Source organism: Daktulosphaira vitifoliae, unplaced genomic scaffold, assembly GCF_025091365.1.
Source record: "Daktulosphaira vitifoliae isolate Bord-2020 unplaced genomic scaffold, ASM2509136v1 Scaffold_1, whole genome shotgun sequence".
In the NCBI taxonomy this organism is placed as follows: Eukaryota; Metazoa; Arthropoda; class Insecta; order Hemiptera; family Phylloxeridae; genus Daktulosphaira; species Daktulosphaira vitifoliae.
Window position 1 is genome coordinate 84,485,697 of NW_026099572.1, and position 22,877 is coordinate 84,508,573.

The 22,877-nt window shown below is 25.9% G+C and overlaps 1 protein-coding gene across 4 annotated transcripts in view; it reads left to right on the forward strand.

The window, feature by feature from the left end:
* LOC126909805 (uncharacterized) overlaps positions 1 to 22,877 on the forward strand; it is a 68,575-nt gene that overhangs the window by 43,269 nt on the left and 2,429 nt on the right. For 3 of the 4 annotated variants that reach the window (XM_050692227.1, XM_050692240.1, XM_050692232.1), the window contains 11 exons: positions 15,417 to 15,890; positions 17,934 to 18,217; positions 18,285 to 18,343; positions 18,416 to 18,566; positions 18,670 to 18,775; positions 18,836 to 18,990; positions 19,092 to 19,178; positions 19,738 to 19,895; positions 20,059 to 20,182; positions 20,300 to 21,869; positions 22,469 to 22,570. In XM_050692227.1, coding sequence (XP_050548184.1) covers positions 15,417 to 15,890; positions 17,934 to 18,217; positions 18,285 to 18,343; positions 18,416 to 18,566; positions 18,670 to 18,775; positions 18,836 to 18,990; positions 19,092 to 19,178; positions 19,738 to 19,895; positions 20,059 to 20,182; positions 20,300 to 21,869; positions 22,469 to 22,570 — 3,270 coding nt within the window. Of the gene's footprint in view, positions 1 to 15,416; positions 15,891 to 17,757; positions 17,850 to 17,933; positions 18,218 to 18,284; positions 18,344 to 18,415; positions 18,567 to 18,669; positions 18,776 to 18,835; positions 18,991 to 19,091; positions 19,179 to 19,737; positions 19,896 to 20,058; positions 20,183 to 20,299; positions 21,870 to 22,468; positions 22,571 to 22,877 lie in introns of those variants that run through there. The other variant, XM_050692246.1, reaches the window with a different exon arrangement.

Below are 22,877 nucleotides of genomic sequence, written 5' to 3' on the forward strand. Positions count from 1 at the left end.
ATTCATCAATGATAATACATATTGAAAATATCTTTATTTTTTTAATACTACATTAAAAAATATGTTTTAGAAAAAATTCAAACAAAAATATATTTTAAATGATGAGTCACACAAAACACTATTTAATTTTGGATGTAGTGTAAACATAAGTAAAAGTAAACTGACCATAAAAGTTTAAGTATCTATAAATATAAACTTCCTATTACTACATCAAATGAATGACTTTGATAACTATTTCTCAATAGTGATCCTTTTTTTAAGCATAAAAGTTCAATTAAATAATTATGAGCTAATCATTTTTTTGTTTAATAATAAATGCTAATTACCTTATATAAAATTACTGTAAGAATAATTTTTTGTAATTAAAAAATAATTAACATGTATTGATTTGACGGTATTTGATAAATAGATATGTTTTAAATGTTTTATATTAGTACTATTTAAGTCCTACAAAAGTATAAAAGATAGATGAAAATTACAAATAGAGACAAGTTTTTATTTAAAAAAAAAATTAATGCAATATTTTTTGTTAGATTAGAAATTTTTGTAAATTTTTATTTTAATTGACTTTGGTAGAAAAAGTTTTATAACAGACTCAAAAAAAAAATCGTTTTTTGTATTGAAATACTTGATCTATTATTCGTTAGAAAGAGTTATTTGCCTCATAAATTTAAAAGTCAAAGAGATATAATTTCTAACAAAATAGAAAATAAACTATGAAGTATACTTGTTGTAGACCTATACAAAGGCACATATGTTTTATTTTTAAAAATAATAATAAAAATCAATATACTATACTATACTATAACAATGTTTTAAGATAATAGTGTAATATTATTCAATTGTAACCTATTTAAGTGCACACCAACTCGTTCGGAAGACATTTAATTGACAATATAATTAAGTTTTTTTGACTAGACTGGCAAAAAAACTTTTTATTGATATTTTTTTATAAGTGATCTCAAGGTCTAGTTTCTGTTTGTAAATTGACACTTAATACATTTATATAATGGTATACCAGTAATTTTTCATTCGAAGTAAACTTTCATGACATTATTAACTTAAATAATTATCTTAACTTCCATACGAAACTATAAGTATAATTTTTTTGTATTAAAACAACAATGGGTTGTAACTTGGGTGTAGGACAGAGGTATTGTTAAGCAATACTTTTAATATCTTAAAAGCATTTATTAGTTAATTAAGATATTAGTTTATATATATTTAAATTTTTATTTATATACCTTTTCTTGCTTAAAAGTTGAAAAATTTTAATGCTACTCTTAGTACTTGTCATGCTTCTAAAAAGTATTTTACACAATTTATTATTAAAGCCTGAAACGAATGTGAGAAACTTAAGAGAGCAACTCTAGACTCCGTATAATGAGCTTGTGCGCTGTAACGTAATAAAAATTATTAACCAATATAAAATAAAAGGTAAAAATATAAATTGGTTTTAAATGTATACTCATACGTTAATGTGTATGTTGACTGTAAAATGCAATTGATTGTTGGAGGAGTGGTTAAGCAAAAAGAGTAATCCAAATTAAATTTAGATTTTGCTGGTTGGTTGTTATTTTATTATACTATACTCTTACTTTTTACTTATTACAGACAATATTTTATGTTTTCACTCTCAAAGCCTTAGAAAATCTTTGCTTTTATATTTTTGTGATTTCTATAAATGTGTTTATTTTTTCTTTTTGAACATGTTATAATGTCACGTATACATACTATAAGTATACTTATTTCAATAAAGTGAAGCATCATACTTATATTTTGTTTTATATAAAATAAATAGAAAAATTTAGTTTTCCCTTTAATTATAGATAATGATATTTTTTGCCTCTAATACAAATAGAAAATAAACGCATTTTTTTCGTCTCTCTTTTTGCGGCTATTGATTGTTTGGTAGAAAATCGTAAGCGTATCAGGATATAAGATCACGTTAAATGCTACATTATTTCTTGAAGGCAAAGAAAAAACGGAATACATATTTTATTTCAACTCGGTAGGCTGTCCGTACTTAGTAATGAGGTTGGGGATAAATAATAATAGTCTCTGATAGTATCGCACTCAATGTGCTTTTATTTATCAGAAAGAATTTCAATTTAATATCGCTACCAAACAATTATGTCCGTAAAACTGCTAAGTACAAGTATTGTTATATTTATTTTAAATACAAATACTGCAACGTCAAGGTAAACAGTAATGAGTAAAAATCACACTCGGCATTGCGTAAAAGAGCTTAAGCTCAATGTCAAATTACCTAGCTTTAAAGAAATGTATATATATATATATATAATAGTGTCAAATTCAATCACCTACATTTTAAGTTTTGATACATTTATTTTTTTTTTTAATTTCTTTTACGAATTTTAAAATTTGAATATTCTAATGATTCATTAATATTCTTCTCTCTTATGATAAATCAATTTATATATTTTTTATTTTACTTTTCTTATTTTTTCAAATTTTAATTGTTTTTTTTTCTTATAAAAACAAGCGTACGTTTAAACTAGGAAATTAACAGGAACTAAAGTAAATTCGAAACATTGAATTGAACTAAATTAACATGTGTAAACACTTTACTGATTGTGAACAAAGTTTCCTGTCTCATTCGTTCATTTCATTAGCGTTTGACTTTGAAACAAATGATAGTAAATCGAAAGCTTGTAGATTTCACAATTAAAATATTTTCAAGATAAACCACATGGAATAGAAACATTTATTGTGTACAACGTTAGTCTAAACGAGCCTTTACTCGTTTGAATAAATTTTTCATACCGACTGAAAAAATTAAATCTATTAACCAATCAAACAGCATTAGTCAAAATTGGGAGGATTAATATTATTTTATTGAAAGTTTGGATATTAATATATTAATTATATTCAACAATTTACGCAGATCGAGGTACGAAGATCTTATTAAAAGTTTACATTTCAAAAATTAACGAGGGTCCATTTGTGATTATATATTCTGATATTTTATAAATTTCATGTTTTATTATAAGCTATCAGTAGTTATAATAGTCTATATAGTATTCCAGTGTTGTATTAGCGCGAAAGTAATGATGTCTAAAGAACGCCGAGTATACAATTTGACTTTTGATATTTGTACTTAGAAAACATGACGTAATCTACTGAAAAACTGCACCTAAGTTTTATAATATTATGTCGTTGCCATTGGTCTTCCTCACCGATTTTTAAATTTTTGCGTCGACAGTTTTCATGATAACATGTAACAAAATACTTCAAAAACAGATGTATCAAACAAATTAAGAATACCAGAGTGAAATTCTCGAGAGTCCTCTGTGAAACGCGAATTATTTAAACAAACCGACATGGTTGTGATGTTAAGAGCACATACACACATACAAAGTATGCGATAAAAATCATCGAACGGAACGGTTTGGGTAACCGATCAAATTTGAAACGTCAATATTGAAAAAGCGTATTTAATTCGGAAGAAGTTTTATTGTGATGTTGAATAAACCAGGTGAAACATCATTAATCAGTTGACACATTGATATTTGATGAGAATGGGCAAGGAAGTAATTTTCGTTTTTTGTATCTTACTTTTTTTTTGCAACAATGCATTTTAATATTGACACAAAACCGACTAAATAATCTTGCTTCTTTTTTTTTATTCGTGATCTATACCTGATATATACTTTATAATCACTTTTCAACATACAAAAAAAAGTAATCAAAGAGACATTCATTATATCGACGCTTATCATATCACACATTATAATAGCATATTGAAATTATCAGATTTTTCTATAATAAATATTTCTTTGTTAATTTTTTTTGCTTTAAAGTAGTGCTGTAATTTAGAAATTATTTTGACTGTTGAAAATTTCTGTAAAAAGTTTTAATTTTATAAATTGTTTTTATGAAATTTGAAAATAGTTTATTGATAATAATATATGCTGTTAATTATAATTAAAGTTCGAGTTTATGTATTTCCAAAACATTTTAATTATATGCATTTAACCATAAGAAATTCTTGAAATATATATTTATGTATTTACAATTTACATAATTTAATGTATATGCTTTAAATTATGTTAATAAAACATGTAAAAATAGTTATTTTTTGCTAATAATGCTTTATGGACTAATATGTAAAAAAATTACTTAAATGAGATTCTACTCTGTAGAGTCAAAAATAAAAATTGTAGATAAGGTAATAATTGATTAATTTTAATTAACCACTCCTCAAGAATTGCAAAACTTTATTTTTTGCTTTTCACTATTATCTATATTTAAATAATTGGAAAAAAATAGTTGGCGCATAAATTCCTTACCAAAATAGGTTATTTATTGTTGTATAATTTTTTTTTTTTTTTTTGCTAATTTAAAAAAAATTGTTGGAATGTGTCCAACAATTTTTTAGCCAATAAATAGAAAAAATAAAAAAAATTTTATTTTAATGATTTATTTGGGGTTTAATATATTTTACAAAATTTAGGTTAACTATTTTTTATTATATTACTTGCAAATAGTTTGTATGATAGACATGACATTTTTGAACAAATAAGAACAAATATTTTAAGTTGCATTGCATTGCAACCACCAGCGCTATTAATAACTCGTTGGATTTGTATGGATTTTTGATAACTATATGACAAATTTTATCGAATAGAAATTATTATTCAAATAATAACGTTTTACCAACTATATTATTCAAACTTATATAAGTTATAAAGTCTTCAGTACACAATCCTTGATGTTTTTATTACTTATAATGGTTTTTAACATGGTAAACATTAACCAATCGCCTTTCATTTTTGGATGTCGAGCAGCTGTCCTAGTGTAATCTAGGGATTTTTACCACTAATTCCACTAACAAAGTTAGGGCTACTTATTAAGAATTAGTACTTCTATTTTTAGAGAGAATTTACAATTTCATTCTTACTTCACCATGATAGTTTTATATTTATCGTTATTTAATAGAAAATACGTTCAAAATAAGAAAGTCATATTTTTTTATTCTTTGTGTTACTCTTTATGAATTGGAAAATATAACTAAATAATATTATTTTGTAGCTTTTTATTACAGGTAATTTGTCTATCCCAACCCACTCAATTACTCACAAAATAAAAGTAATATCGGAAATATTTTTTTTTGCTCTTTTAATTTCAAGTACTTTTTTGGGTTATCTTCTATAAGGGCATCACTTTATATTTTTTATGGCAACATACATATTAGACTAGCTTATAAAATAGGAAATGTTCAAAATTAGAAAATTGCCAAATTTAACTTTTGGAGAAATATTTCGGAAATTATTGACATTTTAGGATATACATAAACAATAGACTGTTGTTACGGGTATGAATATTTTTAAGTTACTAACATAATTTTACCATGGCAAAAAGAGCCCGAGAAATGTTTTATCATATATGTTTGAAAGCTATTGACTATTATCTAAAATTAAATTTAGAGGTGATTAAATAACGAAAAGAGTAAATTAATGCTCTTTAATAAAAATGTCCAACTTTTCCGAAATTTCTGGATATTTTTGCATAAATTTCTCAACAATTTTTCAAATATTAAATTTTTGGGAATTTTACAAAACTACTCTAAAGTCATGTTCTCTTCGTTTATTTTTAATTATTCGAAGCTTAAGTAAACCAAAATTAGTTACCTACCACACAACGTGCACCTATACCTAAATACTGACAAGTGTACCACAGAAATTTAATCGTTTGAATGGCCGCAAAAGGAGAATCAATAATCGTCGCCAGCGTGTCGCAATTGTATGTGTGTTTTCACTTATTAATTTACGAGATGGAGACGATGGAACTGTTTTTGTAAGAAAATAAAACGATTACAATGCCCTATTTTTCATTTATAACTAATTTCAAGAGCCGATAATAATAACTTTCGTCTTCGTTTAACAATACCCTGTAATGTGTCATTTGAACATGATCATTTTAATTCTGTACAATGATAATTACTTCAATTTTCTAAGGTCGAGAATAATATTTCTTGTTTTTATTTAATATTATTAGATCATGCTCGTGTGTTTGTTATTTTTTTATCTACTTGACATTTGCTTGGTCATTAGTTACAATAAAAATTTATACAATATATTTTATATGCATTTATCAATTTTATCATAATTTTTTTTTATTTAACTATACTGCCAAAACATTTATGTATTGGATACATTCTGAAATTATATGTGTTAGTGTCTTTGTCGTTCCACAATTTGACATTTTGTTTCTTTTTCTTCCACATAAAATGCCCATTTGTGAAACTTGTGTGTACTATTCGTAGTCAAGTGCTAAAATAGTGTAAAAATATAGTAATCAAGTAAAATAAATACTATTCTAACTAAATATTCATAATTATTTAAAAGGAAAAATCCGTAACCTTTTGTTATTTTCTTATTATAATTTAGCACAAAATTTCAATTAGATGTGTACTTTTGTTAGAATATTTTGAAAAACAATAATTTTATGCAATACAACTAAATTCCAAATAATACGCCATTCAACTAATAATAAAAATGTTTAAAAATTCCGAACCAAACTCTGGTGACATATACCTGCATGGAATAATAATTATTATTGAGAGCAAGATTTTATACTTGTGCATTAATAGTACTTTAAGGTGTATATAATCTTCCATATAGTATGGAGTATTATTTTTACTAATTGAAATTAAACTTTACTCCTCTAATATCAATAATACGCCTACAAATGTTTAATATTTATACCATGGCATCAAAATAATCTTAATGTTTTTTATTATGACTATATACTCGTACATTTAATAAACATTGATGATCTTTTAAAATTAAAAGAAGTGATGATTTTTACAACAGTTTTATACATGAGATACCAGTTCATTTTTCAACAAACATTCAGTTAGTGACAGATATGTTATTTTTTTAACATAAATAGCTAATTATAGTATAACATAAGTATTTTTTTGTTAAATATGTGTCGCCTACTTGATAAGTAAAAGAACAAAATACTAGCGATTTAGCAACTAGGTGCAAAAATAGATTCAATAATACATATTTGTGTCACCTAGTGCACTTACTTAAAAATGCACTGTAAGACACATGTTTTTTTTGGATCTCCTGTAAAATTTTAAAACATTTGAAAATACACGTTGTCGATAATTGCTTAGCAATTTGATACAACCTTTGACTGTATTTAAAAAGTCAAAAAATCAATTCTAAAATAATAGACTTAATTATTTATTTACTAAAAAATAATGAAAAAGAATAAATTCATGAATAAAAGACTGTATGATGTCTTTTATAGAATCACCAAAAAGTTTTTAATTTTTACACTTAGAAATTGTTATTAAATATTTTGGTTTCTAGGTATTTAATTTTCTTTGCTGATTAAATGAATTAGAAGTTTTAAATTTCTTAGAAATATTAGATCACAGCAATATAATAATTTATTAAGCTTTTCGACAACATATTTTTCTTTTAGTATTCCTTCTTCTAAGAAGTTTTCTGATTCAAAAGCAATCGGATAAATTAACAAAATTTAATAACCACATAAAATTTAAAAAGATATTTCACTTAACTTCTGCAACGATAATTAAATATAATTTGTGTCAAATTATCTCAACTATAAAAAACATTGGTTACATGTATTTGTGAAAAATAATTATAAACGATGTACAAAAAATATCTTTTGAAAAATTTCATACGCAAACTTCAATCTTTAATTTATAAAAAAAAAAACAAGTTAATTGTGCTTACTAGATGTGTATTTTTTTTTTTTTTTAATTGTGGTACATAACAAAAAATAATTGATAAACACATTATATGGATTATAGTCTATCATAAATTACAGATTATGAGTGTTTATTTCTTTATCGTCTAAATCTTGAATAACAAAAACCTTATTAATTTATATAAAATTAATATTAATATATATTTATAAATAAATATAAAACCAACAAGGTTTAGACTAATTTTATTTAAAAACAAATGTTTATTCGAACAAATTGTATCATTTTTCAATACAAAAATCACAAAGTATGTTATCACAATGTTGATATAAAGTAAATTTTTAAATTAAGGTTACGTGTCAATATTTTCTCATAGGTCGACAATAATATGAAATGGAATGAAATGAAAAACTCAAGTTTTTATGCTACTATGTCAGAAAGTTTTTAATAAGGAACAGCATCTTTCCGTTAACGACAAAAACTTAAAAACATTACCATATTTTGTTGTGTGCATACTAAAAGCAAATGAATTTCTAAATATCAGAGCCCTCTGGGGAGCGGGAAGCTTGTTTTAGATTAACAGAAACACTCTCAATATATAGAAAATTGTTAAAATTTGATTAACCTATTTATAAATGAGCTATTATATTATAAATTAATGTTTCAGCAGATTGCGAACTGAAGAGATGAATGCTGGTTATTAGAAAAGCCTTATATATTATTTCCATGCCATTTAACATACTTTATATTTCAACCAGATGGCCTTACAGTAATAACTACATGATATACACACAGGAAGGAAAGCACGATAGTCTTTTCCTTTAGTTTCTATCAAAATTGTACAACGTTAATCTATGTGAACTTTAACGTGTTAGATTTTAGCCAAAATTAATAAATGTCCACCCACATTACGCTTGATACAAGATTTGCTTATTAAGAGATAAATTGCAAATGATTTGTAAAAACAAAAGAGATACCAGGAAATATTAAATTGACTGTAAACATAATTATAATTTATTGTTCAAATAAAATATATTTTCATTCATACGCCACCCCAAACCTCAATTCAAATAAAAATCACAGTATTTGAGGAGGTAACTTCAAATATCTAGGAGATGATATAAACAAAAAGCAAAATAGTCATGAAGAAATTAATTAACAGCGGGCTATAAATCTTATTTATCCTTAATGCAGTTAATTAAATCAAAATTGTTACCGAGATAGACAAAATTGAGCCTCTATAAATATTAGTTAGGCCAATCATTCTGAACGTTTCTAAAACATGATCACCAACAAAAAAGATGAAAAAAATTGATCACAATCGAAAAAAAAATCTTTATAAGAATAAATATGTGTAAGGATATGTGTGGAGAACAAGAAATAGACTCTTGGTATCAGTATCAGTGACGATACCTATGGAACAAGACTAAGAGGACGCCAAAGACAACGATGGAGTGACTGAATTAGTAAAGATCTTAAGCAATTGGTCATCAAAGATGTAGAAGTATGAATGAGCAATGGAAAGAGGAACTCGGAGAATCATTGCGTCGGTAGACCTTAAATACCTGAATTAAGGAATAATCTAAATGATGCAAATTATAATCAAGATTATTTTGAAGTAATAACGGAGGGGGATATGATGAACAATTTATTATAAAAAAAAACATTTATCAAATTAATTTTTAGAAGTAATTTTATATATTTTATTAAGATATGATAAATGTTATTTTCACAAAATAAATTTTGAAAAGTATTAAGCATGCCAATAATTTTAGTGCTGTTAAAAACCATATAATTTTACTGTAAATTACCGATATGCAAAACTAAAATTTACAAGTTAAATATAACTGAATATTATGTTTATGGTAGAATTTTTCTTTAACAAAATTCAAATATCATGTTTGAAGACTGTTAATTTTATCAATTAAAAATGTGTTATTTATAAATTTCCAAAATAATATTTTTATTTTAGCTTCGATGCGAAGCTGAGAAGGTATTGGTTTTACTAAGATGTGTTTTTTTTTTTTTTTTTTTTGTGTCTGTTACCACTTTTTCTCAGCTCTCACCGAACCGATTTCTTTCAATGATACGTCAAAAGATCACAAATCGTATCTAGTCGAAGACATTACCCTTAAAAATTGAAAAAAATTCCCTCGTTCCCCGTAAATGGGGGAAACCTCCAAAAAAATTACAAATTTAAAAATCGCTAATTTTCGAAATTTTTTCAATTTTTTTTACTTAAAAGTGCCATAACTTTTTCAAAAATGAACATATCAATATAATTCTTTTTTATATAGATGCATAATATCATTACCTTTCATTTGGTATATTTTTTTCATAAATTTAACCCTTAACCTGCCCACAAGGGGGGATTTAAAATGACAACTTTTTCACAAAAAATTAATTTTTTTAACTTAAATTTTGAAAATGTTCCGGAAGGTCTGACACTTTTATATATATCTTAAATTAAAGCTAATGTAATATGCTTTATCATGAAAAAAAAAAATTTCGGACTTTATCTTATCTTCATGGTGAAAATGGCTACCGAATGCTATTTTTGTGTGAAAATTTTCGATTTTGTATTTTCCATTTTTAACTTTATTATGCTATAACTTTTTGAAAAATGTATGAATCATTACAATTTTTTTATGAGAAGTAGTATTTATATAGATCTTTCATTCGACATACTGTTTTTTTAAATCGGACCATTTCCCTAAATACAGGGGGGATTCAAAACATAAAAATGCATATAGAAAGTAGAACTTTTTCAACGTAACTTTTGAAAGTGTTCCGGAAGGTCTGACACTTTTATATATATCTTAAATTAAAGCTAATGTAATATACTTTATAATGGTAAAAAAAAATTTCGGACTTTATTTTATCTTCATGGTGAAAACAGACATTAAACTTAATAAAAAAAATACGATTTTTGTAAAAAAATTCTTTTTTATATTTTTAACTTTATAATGCTATAACTTCTCGAAAGATGTATGGATCAATATAATTCTTTTTTTTGTAGATGCATGATGTCTTTACCTATCATTTGGTATATTTTTTTTATAAATCTGACTTTTTACCTGCCTACAGGGGGGGATTCAAAATGACAACTTTTTCACAAAAAATTGACTTTTTCAACTTAAATTTTGAAAGTGTTCCGGAAAGTCTGACACTTTTATATATATCTTAAATTAAAGCTAATGTAATATACTTTATCATGGAAAAAAAAAATTTCGGACTTTATTTTATCTTCAAGGTGAAAATGGCTACCAAATGCTATTATTGTGTGAAAATTCTCAATTTTATTTTTTACATTTTTAACATTATAATGCTATAACTTATTGAAAAGTGTATTGATCAATATAATTTTTTTATGGGAAATACTATTTTCTAATAATCTCTTTTTTATTCTACATACTTTGTCTTAATCAGGATATTAATAAGGAACTAGCAGTTTATGAAGCTTTTGGAATAATCCACCAATTTTTTAAAATTAAACACTATCTAAAGATTTGCATCGAAGCGTTTTTTTTTGATAGTGATTTTAATCACTGTCAGATATCATTATACTTGATCCAACTATGCCACGTCACCACTGTGCCGCGACCCCCCTGTGCTGGATTTTTTTTTTTAACAATGTTAATGTAAATTTTTTTCTATTGTTGTAAATATATAAAGTACACAATAAAAAGTATACAAAGTATGTTGTCGGCCACGAATTACAGTTTTAGTAGTTATATTTATTACATGTCGTATTTTAAAATGGATCACCCTACTTAAATACTATCTTATGTTTGAATAAATGCCCATTACGAAATGGGGTGTATTTCACTTAAAGGATTTGAACCTACATGAAAAAAGATACGAATATACATTGTAAAAGATCATGTTTTTAGGGAAGGATTACTGTTGTTGTCTCTGTTTATTATTATTATTATTATGTAGTAGTAAAAAACTTAATATGTACATAGTTCTATTACAGATTATAATAGAATAAAAATGAATTTTTCTAGTAAGAATTATAATAAAAAATAAAATAATTGATACCAGAAATATATATGAATATGTTTAAGAAACTTATAAAAATGAATTTCAATTATTAACTATTAGTATAACGCCATATTTAGTAGAGCTTTGTAAATTTTCAATTAATGGAAAATAACAATGAATTATATTGTAAAATTAAAATATATTAGTAACATTAATTTAAAACTAAAAAATATTTAATATTTATTATGTGTTTAATACTAATGATACATTATTCCCGAACTATGTATAAGCGATTTTTTAGTAACTTGTGTGGTTTTTTTAGTTAAATTATTTATTTTTTTATTTTAAATTAGAATTTTAAATAAATTTTTATTTAACTTTATTTAATTTATTTTTATTTTATTTTATATACTAGCTATAAAAGTAATCAATTATTATTATATCGATTCAATCTATGTATAATGATAAATTTATAATGATATTCTGTTTCTAACATGGTGAACTTCACTTGTTTAGAGAAGCAAATATAAAGTTTCGAATGTTGTTGATAATTTACAGTTGTTTTTAGAGTTGTATGATTTTTATTTATTGAATAGAATTTAGTTCATTAATTAGTTACTATAGGTGTGTAATATTACATTAGGAATACAATCGATTAAACGATAATTTGATTCAGTCGATCATGAAACCTTTTTTTTTTTTCTAAGAAGCAAAAATAATCGATTTTTTCCTAAAATCGATAAGCCGAAAAAAAATAATTGCGCGGGTCTACTGTACTCTATATGCTATTAAGCATAGAATAAAATATCAATTCAAAATAAAAAAAAAACCAGCACAGGGGGATCGCGGCACAGTGGTGACATGGCATAGTTGGATCAAGTATAATGATATCTGACAGTGATTAAAATCACTATAAAAAAAAAACGCTTCGATGCAAATCTTTAGATAGTGTTTAATTTTAAAAAATTGGTGGATTATTCCAAAAGCTACATGATCTACTATTTCCTTATTAATATCATGAATGAAAAAGGGATTATTAAAAAATAGTATTTCCCATAAAAAAATTATATTGATCAATACACTTTTCAATAAGTTATAGCATTATAATGTTAAAAATGTAAAAAATAAAATTGAGAATTTTCACACAATAATAGCATTTGGTAGCCATTTTCACCGTGAAGACAAAATAAAGTCCGAAATTTTTTTTTTACATAATAAAGTAGATTACATTAGCTTTAATTTAATATATATATAAAAGTGTCAGACTTTCCGGAACATTTTCAAAATTTAAGTTGAAAAAGTAAATTTTTTGTGAAAAATTTGTCATTTTGAATCCCCCCCTGTAGGCATGTAAAAAGTCAGATTTATAAAAAAAATATACCAAATGATAGGTAAAGACATCATGCATCTACAAAAAAAAGAATTATATTGATCCATACATCTTTCGAGAAGTTATAGCATTATAAAGTTAAAAATATAAAAAAGAATTTTTTTACAAAAATCGTATTTTTTTTATTAAGTTTAATGTCTGTTTTTACCATGAAGATAAAATTAAGTCCGAAATTTTTTTTTACCATTATAAAGTATATTACATCCCCCCCTATTAAGGGAAATGGTCCGATTTAAAAAAAAAGTATGTCGAATGAAAGATCTACATAAATACTACTTCTCATAAAAAAATTGTAATGATCCATACATTTTTCAAAAAGTTATAGCATAATAAAGTTAAAAATGTAAAATACAAAATCGAAAATTTTCACACAAAAATAGCATTTGGTAGCCATTTTCACCCTGAAGATAAAATAAAGTCCGAAATTTTTTTTTTTCATAATAAAGTATATTACATTAGCTTTAATTTAAGATATATATAAAAGTGTCAGACCTTCCGGAACACTTTCAAAAGTTAAGTTGAAAAAATTAATTTTTTGTAAAAAAGTTGTCATTTTAAATCCCCCCCTGTGGGCAGGTAAAAAGTCAGATTTATAAAAAAAATATACCAAATGATAGGTAATGACATCATGCATCTATAAAAAAAAGAATTATATTGATATGTTTATTTTTAAAAAAGTTACTGCAGTTTTTAGTAAAAAATTTCGAAAATTAGCCATTTTTAAATTTGTAATTTTTTCGGAGGTTTCCCCCATTTACGGGGAACGAGGGAATTTTTTTCAATTTTTGAGGGTAATGTCTTCGACTAGATACGATTTGTGATCTTTTGGCGTATCATTGAAAGAAATCGGCTCGGTGAGAGCTGAGAAAAAGTGGTAACAGACATAAAAAAAAACACATCTTAGTAAAACTAATACCTTCTCAGCTTTGCATCGAAGCTAAACTGTTTATAATGTACAACTATATATTATAAATGATTGTATATACATGGTGGTTTTTTTATCATTTTAATTAATTTAATTAATCAAAAAATAAAATGTAAGAAGAAAATTTTGAATTCTTTTTTATTTTTTTAATGTTTATTTTAGTTTAAAAACTTGAAGTATTTTTTATGCTCATCCCTTATATTTTATAAGGGTGTAATTTTTTTTTCAAATAATAACAACTAATTAAGTTTGTTAATATTTGTTAGTTTTAACGCCTATTTGACATAGATAAACATAAAAAACATTTTATAATCGATAAAATTATCAATGATATTATTATTCGATAAATTAGATCCGTTAAAATTGACTTATAAAGAAATATTTACTTAGAATTAAAAACTTAAGAGCATACCAGATTTAACTGACGACTGAAGAAAATTGTATATTATTTATTTTTAGTAATAAAAAGAACATTTTTTAGTTTTAATTTCTATCAAATTTTAAAACAGTTATTTTTAAACTCTGTTCTTACACATAATTTTTATGGGTCGACAACAATGACCGTACAAGTACTCATTGAATTACAAGCATTTTAATAAACAGAGTGGGTATGTAGCATAGGTGCGGTATACACGAACTGCTTCCGCATTATAATATTATCCCCTATTTTTTCGTAGAAATTTAATTTAATTTTATAAAACATGAAAAATATCAAATTTATTGTAGAAAAAAAACTAGTTTTTAGGATAGTTTTTCGAGATAACTTACTTAAGTTAAAAAAAAACCTACAATTAGTTTTATGTTATTAGATGCAAAATACGCTGAACAAAAGTTGACTGGTCTATAACCAGTTTTTTACTGTTACTTTATGAAATATTGGAACAATTATTTATAGAAGAAATGGTTAAGTGATTCTCTATTTTTACCATAAGCACAGATAAAAATACTATTATGTTACATAACTCTATATCTCATAAGTGTAAAACTCAAAAAGTAATTTTACTAAATTTTTACCGACTAGATAAATTTTTATTTAATCCATTATACACTTGATAAATCAATTTATAGTTTATTGTAATATTGTATTTTATTTAGTATATTCTTCATTTAATAGTATAAAAGTAATTATAGTTTACTGTTTCACAGTCAAATATTATCCAAAATAACAAATCTTAGAAATGTTTTTTTTTTTACAATTAACTTGATATTTATAGTTTTCCTAAAAATGATATTTTATTTAATACATCTTTACAAAGAAAAAAAACATTATACAAGCTGTCTCAGATCTAATTGACAACGTTTATAACTTCTGATTTGATCTGAGAAAACCGTGTATGAAAAAAGTTTTTTCCAGATATTTTTGAATAAATTACATTGTAACACATATTTTTTTTTATTTTTAGGAAACGCTAGACACAGGAGACGATGGTGAGTATAGTTCTGGATCGCAAGATAATATCGAATATGTACGCAGAAAGCGACGATTACGGCGAAAACAAAACAAACTGCCGTGGTCTGTGGTTAACCCTGACGAGAACTTTTATTTTAATTGGTTAATGTTGTTGACCGGGTGCACACTGTATAATTTATGGACCGTCATCGTCCGGCAAAGTTTGCCCGAGTTGCAAAGAATGGCGTCCGGTTGGTGGTTTACTATGGATGCGTTTAGCGACATTGTGTTCTTACTAGACGTCGCTGTTCAGTTTCGCACCGGGTACCTAGAACAGGGTCTGATGGTATATAATACTAGCAAATTAGCTGGTCATTATATCCGGTCCAAGTCATTCTTATTTGATTTAGTCGCACTCACGCCGCTTGACCTCCTTCAACTCAAAATTGGCATACATCCCTTGCTGAGATTTCCTAGGTTTTTAAAGGTATGTAAATGTTTTTTTTACTATTATTTTAACTTCTAAATAGTTATGAAATCGTAGAATAAAATAAGCGAGTGGGGCTTAGTGGGTCCCGGGTTCGATCCCCAGGTTGCCAACGAGATTCTCCTTGTGATTTTCTCATTTGGCGGTGTCTGGTCTATGGTGCAGGTCGCCCATAGTACACGCACTGTCCACCATTTGGCCTGGCCAAGAATCATCTTTGACTCCCTAACATGTACCACCACAATGTTAAGTTCGGTAAATAGAAGGATGTAAAACTGATAAATTTTTATTCATAGAATAAATAAACGATTTCATCTAGTTGACAAGTTAGCGATTTTTTATTAAACAAATAATGCATTCTTTATGTAGCCTATAAGAAAATATTGTCAATCGATTGCTGTAATGGAAACTTGAAGAAATATATATTGTATATACTAAAAATATATAACAAATCATATTGATACGTTTATAGCGATATGATTATTTGTTGACTATTTTTTAACTATTCTTAGCCGAACGATACAAATAAAGAATAAATCAATAGTTTTACAAAAAATAAGTTCATAACATGCGTATTTTTAAGTATATTTATGTTACATAATACTATATTACGTTATCCTAAAAAGTTATAAGTCATTTTTATGAGACTACACTTTTTGTTCTTCGGAATTTAAAAATATTTTCACGTATACGTTTTTTATTGCGTTTACACGATCCAATATTTTTACTCCTACTTCAAATATGTGAATTTATATTGTTCTTTAGCTACCAACCAAACCTTAAAAAATATTCTGTTCATTGAAATTAATTGGAATATTTTTTTTATTTTTATCATTAAATTATCATATTAAAATATTGACACTTTTCATTTTTTAAACTTTTCTACTATTGATACTCTTGAATAAAAATACTTTTATATTAAATTAAAACTATTAACGTTAAGATGTTTTTAAAAAAACTAATCCTACATCTCTATTGGTAAAATATTAAAGTAATAATAAATCACCGACCGAAACACTCGGTGATCTAACAACGGTTAAGGTTTGACATGATGGATATCTCTGATATCTATAGACTAGCAAATTTTACATGACAGTCATCGTTTCGTTTATACAGCGTTGAGATGATATTAATAGGGGTTACATTGAACGCAAAAGAGTTTTTATATTTAGTGGGTAAATATAACCAAGGTAGAATGAAAATCAATATTGGTTAATTCTTGTTACTGAGATAGCACTTCTTAATCGAATCCGCTATAAAATTAAGTAACTTCTATTATAATTATATTTGCATATTATATATACTGACATTTAAATCGTCAACAATAAAATCACTTAGCTCATCATATACAGGGTACAGGATAAGTCACAAAAATAGAACAAATCCAATAACTTTTGATCCAATTATAATTTGAAATGATAATTATCATATCGGTAAAAGTTTTTTTAAAAATATTTATTGCCTTTATATACACATTTAAAGAATATTTTTTTTTATTTGTTCACTATTAAAAATAAAATTTCAACGTTTTAAAATAGCTATTTGTATAGTGTTTGACCTATAAAAAACTTTGATGCATCGATAATAATTTTAAGACAAGCATTCATTTTATTACAATCGTTTTAATACATAGATTGAGTATGCAGCGCAGATGGCGTATGCCTTAGAAAAATATACCAATACGAACTGTATCCGCCCCCCTAAATACTCACCTAATGTATTAAAATGTTTGTAATTCAATAAGTACTTTTCCTAATATTGTTATCAATCATTAAAAATTTTTGTAAGAAAAACGCTAATAATAGCTATTTCAAAATTAACAAAAAAGAAATAGTAAAAATATGCTTCAAACATAGCATACAAAGAGAATAATTATTAGATCAAAAGTTATTGGATTTGTCATATCTTCTTGATTCCATTCTGTGCATCTTATATTAGTTTCGATAGGAAGTTGAAAAGGTATTGTTTGTCGTTGAAATTTTTAATGAATACATCTATGTAATATTTATTAATTTATTAATTTTAAATTAATACATTTTTTAGGTGTATCGTGTTTACGACTATTATTATATGGTCGAATCAAGAACAGTTTATCCAAATCTTTGGAGAGTAATAAATTTAATTCACATTCTTTTAATACTAGCTCATTGGTTTGGTTGTTTTTACTATTTATTATCCGAAGCTGAAGGTTTCAAAGGCGATTGGGTATACCCATACAAACCAGGAGATTATGCCACGTTAACAAGAAAATACTTAGGTTCCCTTTATTGGTCAACTCTAACATTAACAACAATCGGAGATCTTCCTACGCCTGAAACTAATGCAGAGTAAGTCTTCTATACTGAAATGCTTTGTATTTGTTTTAAAATTAAATATACAAATTGTATATTTTAGGTATGTTTTTACTATAGTTAGTTACTTAATAGGCGTTTTTATATTCGCAACTATTGTAGGTACGTATACTATAATTAAATTATTATACATCCCATATTTATTTATAAAACATTACTGATATTTAATTCTAGGCCAGGTAGGTAATGTTATAACAAATAGAAATGCAAATCGATTGGAATTTGAAAGACTGTTAGATGGAGCTAAGTTATATATGCGTCACCACAAGGTTCCAAGTGGAATGAAAAAACGAGTACTGCGGTGGTACGATTATTCGTGGTCTAGGTAAATTAATTCATTTCTACAATGTAGTATTAATGTAAAATAATTTTCTTTAAATAAACTTCAAATTAAAAAAAATCTAATAATTACTTATCATACGTTTCAGAGGACGTATACAAGGTGGTGGAGATATTAACACAGCTCTGGGACTTTTACCTGACAAGCTCAAGACAGAATTGGCACTCCATGTAAATTTAGCAGTTTTAAAAAAAGTATCGAAGTTTTTTATTGTAAATAATTTAATAGTTCTTATCTAAAATCATACTTTTTAGGTGACAATATTTCAAGAATGCCAGCCTGAGTTTTTGCACGATTTAGTACTTAAGATGAAAGCATATATATTTACACCAGGAGATTTAATTTGTCGCAAAGGTGAAGTGGCTAGAGAAATGTTTATTATAGCTGATGGTATTTTAGAAGTTATTAGGTAATATTTCTATAAAACAATGTGGTTCAAATAGTAATTTTACAATATTTATATATATTGTATTATAAGATAAATATAATATAATTCTTTTAAATATTTAGTAGTGAAACTGGACATGTTTTAACAATTATGAAGGCTGGCGATTTTTTCGGTGAAATTGGTATTTTAAATTTAGATGGCTTTAACAAGTGAGATACTTATTTTATTAATACAATAAAAATATTCTTAAATTATATTTTAGAAATAAGTTACAGTTACAGTTTTAAGTTCCAATTTTCAAAATTTAATAATGAATATAAATGTTTGTCTTTGTTAATTATAAATATAAAGAATTTTTCAAAAAAAATTATTAACATAATGGTGGGACGGTGTGGCCGAGTGGGTAACGCGGTAGTGTTTGACGCGCACTGCCTCGGGTTCGAAACTCGGTTACGGGCGGCTTTATTTGCCGTACGAAAGATCAGTTCGGTTATTGAAGTCGCCATCCCACTCTTCGGCGACGGATTAACCACCCGTCCCGGAGTATAAATGGTTAAGAAAACCTCCTCCTAGGGGGAGGTGGCTATGGCCTTTAATAGACTAATAAAAGTAATAAAAAAAAAAAATAATAACATAATGAGTATAACATCAAAATATAAAGTTATAAATAACTTTAAAAATATGGAAAACTCTTAACTGTTCATTAAATGATGAAGACACTATATATATCATAAAGTTAAAAATATTATTTGTATACATCTTTACTAGGAGAACGGCAGATGTAAAATCAGTTGGTTATTCAGAATTATTCAGTTTGTCGCGTGAAGACGTTTTAGCAGCAATGAAGGACTATCCCGAGGCTCAAGAAATTTTACAAACTCTTGGCAGAAAACGATTATTGGAAGCAAGAAATGCTAACAAAGCAGGTATGTTTATTATAAAATTCTTCTTCTTTCTTTTCCCTTGCCTTAATCCCAACTACTTGGGGTCGGACATGTTTTATATGTTTATTATAAAATAATCGATTAAAGTTAATTTAACTCAAAGTTTTATGTTTTGTAATTTATATATTTTTAATTTAATCACTAGTTGCTGACCGTTTAAAATCTCGTGCTAATAATGAATCAGAGAATTGTACTAGGATTGTAGATAAAATCCGAAGTGACGTGAAAGGCCTACGCAATGCATTTACAAAAGGACGTAGAGGAACTAGGTAAAATAGTTTTATTTTTATTGATAAATTATGAATATTATTAATATTTAGTTAAATAGATATCAACTTATCTTTATGACATTGTTATTATTTTATGTTTGATAAATATTTTTTTAGAGCTGTTGTTGAGGAAAGTTTGGAATTACAGCCGTTGACAAATTATGGTAGCCGAAAATCTGAAAGTGCAGGAAGTAGAAGTATTTTACGAAGAATGCCTCGTGTGTGGAGTGATGAATTAGCTTCTGGAACAGAACATAGTGATGAAGATCCGAGACCGTTGTCTCCTGGTATACCAATTTTAAACAAAGCCAATAAAGAAGTACGTATAAATGAATCAAAAAAATGTTTATCTCCACCAATAGTAACGGCGGAATCACTTAGAAAAGATTCTATGCATCAAGAAGTTATAGGATCTGGTTTACCGTTATTACAACGACTTTTAATACTAAAACAAAAGAATGACCAAGACGCCACAATGCTAAATAGGCAAAAGCGCAATGATCAAGAAATACATGAATATGTCACTAAAGTAAAATCAAGTATCAAATTAAAAACTCCAAAAAAAGATATACCTAAAACTTTTAATCTGAAGCAAAGATTATCAGAGGCAAATGTTAGACCTAAAAAATCCACATCAAATACAAAATTTTGGACATTATTAAAAAAAGCCACCGTACTCACACCTAAGGCTAAATTACAGGATATGAAATCTGATGAGAAGTCTATTGTTGACTCTCTGTCATCTTTTCGAGTAGATTCAAAGCCTATCGATCCATTAATAGAAAATGTTGTGGGTGAAAATCAACCTACAAAACTCATAATGATGTGCCAAACATTAGAAAACCAATATAAACAGGGCTCGTTGATTGCTCAAAACATATCGGCTCATAATAATTTAGTTAAAAGTACTGAAAGTAATGTTAAGGATTCATGTGATATTAGATTGGTCCCAAGACCAAAATTATTAAATCTCGCAGGCACAAAAAAACGTTATGATTCAATTAACGATTTATCACCTGAATATTCAGGATTATCGTTTGTGAAAAAACTAAAAATTTTAAATGAACGCCAAAAATTAGCAGAACTTGAAGAAAAAGCGTTTTTAAGAAGCGCTAGTTTAGATTCTGCAGGATGTAAAAATTTTATGCAATTTAACAAATTATCTCGTAGTCATTCAGAAGCTGTTGCTTTAGAACTTGTCATGAGAAATCAAAAGAAACGGACAGAATTATCTGTAGTCTCTGACGACACAAATGAAACATCTGAACGTATACGTTTAAAAAATATACTTAAACGATTGTCATCTGATTGTCTTGGCAATGACCGAGTCAGGCAGTTAATGTCATCTCAAACAATTGAGGGATATGCTGCAAGACATTCAAAGCTTACCAGAAATGTAACGTTCAATCAACGTCACACTTTAGAGTCCTCGCCGGATTCTTGTGGTTCTTTATTGACATTTCCTGAATGTAATAATACTTCACAAAATAAAAATCCAGATATTATTCCTACAAGATCACCTGATAATACTGATTTCTTTAAATCTTCTTTGATCACTCAAAATGTAGCATTATCTAATCGGACGTTAGTTGAATCTATGCGATGTTTACCTGATAGGACTAATCCTCAACAAAGTTGTTATGATGGAATAATTTATAGTATCAAATCAATTTTAGAAAATTACTTGGTAAGCTTGTTTTTTTTATTATGATTAAATAATTAATTCAAAAGATTGATAGAAAATAAAAATGTATTAGATGTTTACATTTATAATCATTGTCTACTACTGTAAAAAATTCCTTATCTTCATGAATAATATATTTAGCTTCGTTATAGTTTCTTAAAAACTTTAAAATCAGATTTTCCATAAAAAAAAAAAAAATGATTATTACTTATTTAAAATAATAAAAGGTAAAAAAAATTAATATTCGAGAAATTTTAAAATAAAAGAAATTCAAATTTTCTTCCAACATGAAAAATACTGTTAAGAGATTACAGTATAATGTTAATTTAATAAAAAAAAAATTGTTAAATTAAAAATTTAACTCAAGTTACCGTACACTCACGACAATGGGTAGATCTAAAATTTAAAGAATTTATAATTAAAATAAAATAGACCAGGAAAATTTCTAAATCAAAGAAAAATTCCATTTCTTATATTGGTAAAAGATATCTCGCAGTCATTGTTATAAAAATAATGACAGAAACGTTTAAAAATAAGAAATTATCTTATTAAAAGAAGACTTATAACTGCTTTTTATCACAAATTAATTTACATATTTTTAGACTGAAGTAGAAGAAAAATATCAAGACAAAATTGAAAAACTAGAAACAGAAATAAGCAAAAGAGATTATACTATTAAGACTCTTTGTGAACAATTTAACCAGGTAGTCACTCTAAGATTAAAATCATTTTTATTTAAAAAATAATCATACTTTGAAATTCAAAGTTTTTACAATAGTAGTCAAATTTTTATTATTTAACATGCTCATTTTAACATTATTCTAACAAATAACTAATGATTCTTGCTAAATTCTAATCATTAAAATATAAACCCAATACAACTCATTATAAAACATTTCTCTACAAACGTATATTAGTATAGAATAAAACGAAAAACAAAAAAAAATTATTCTTTAACTAATTTTATAATTTATAAAATTAATTGATCTTTTGAAAAATTTTATTTATATT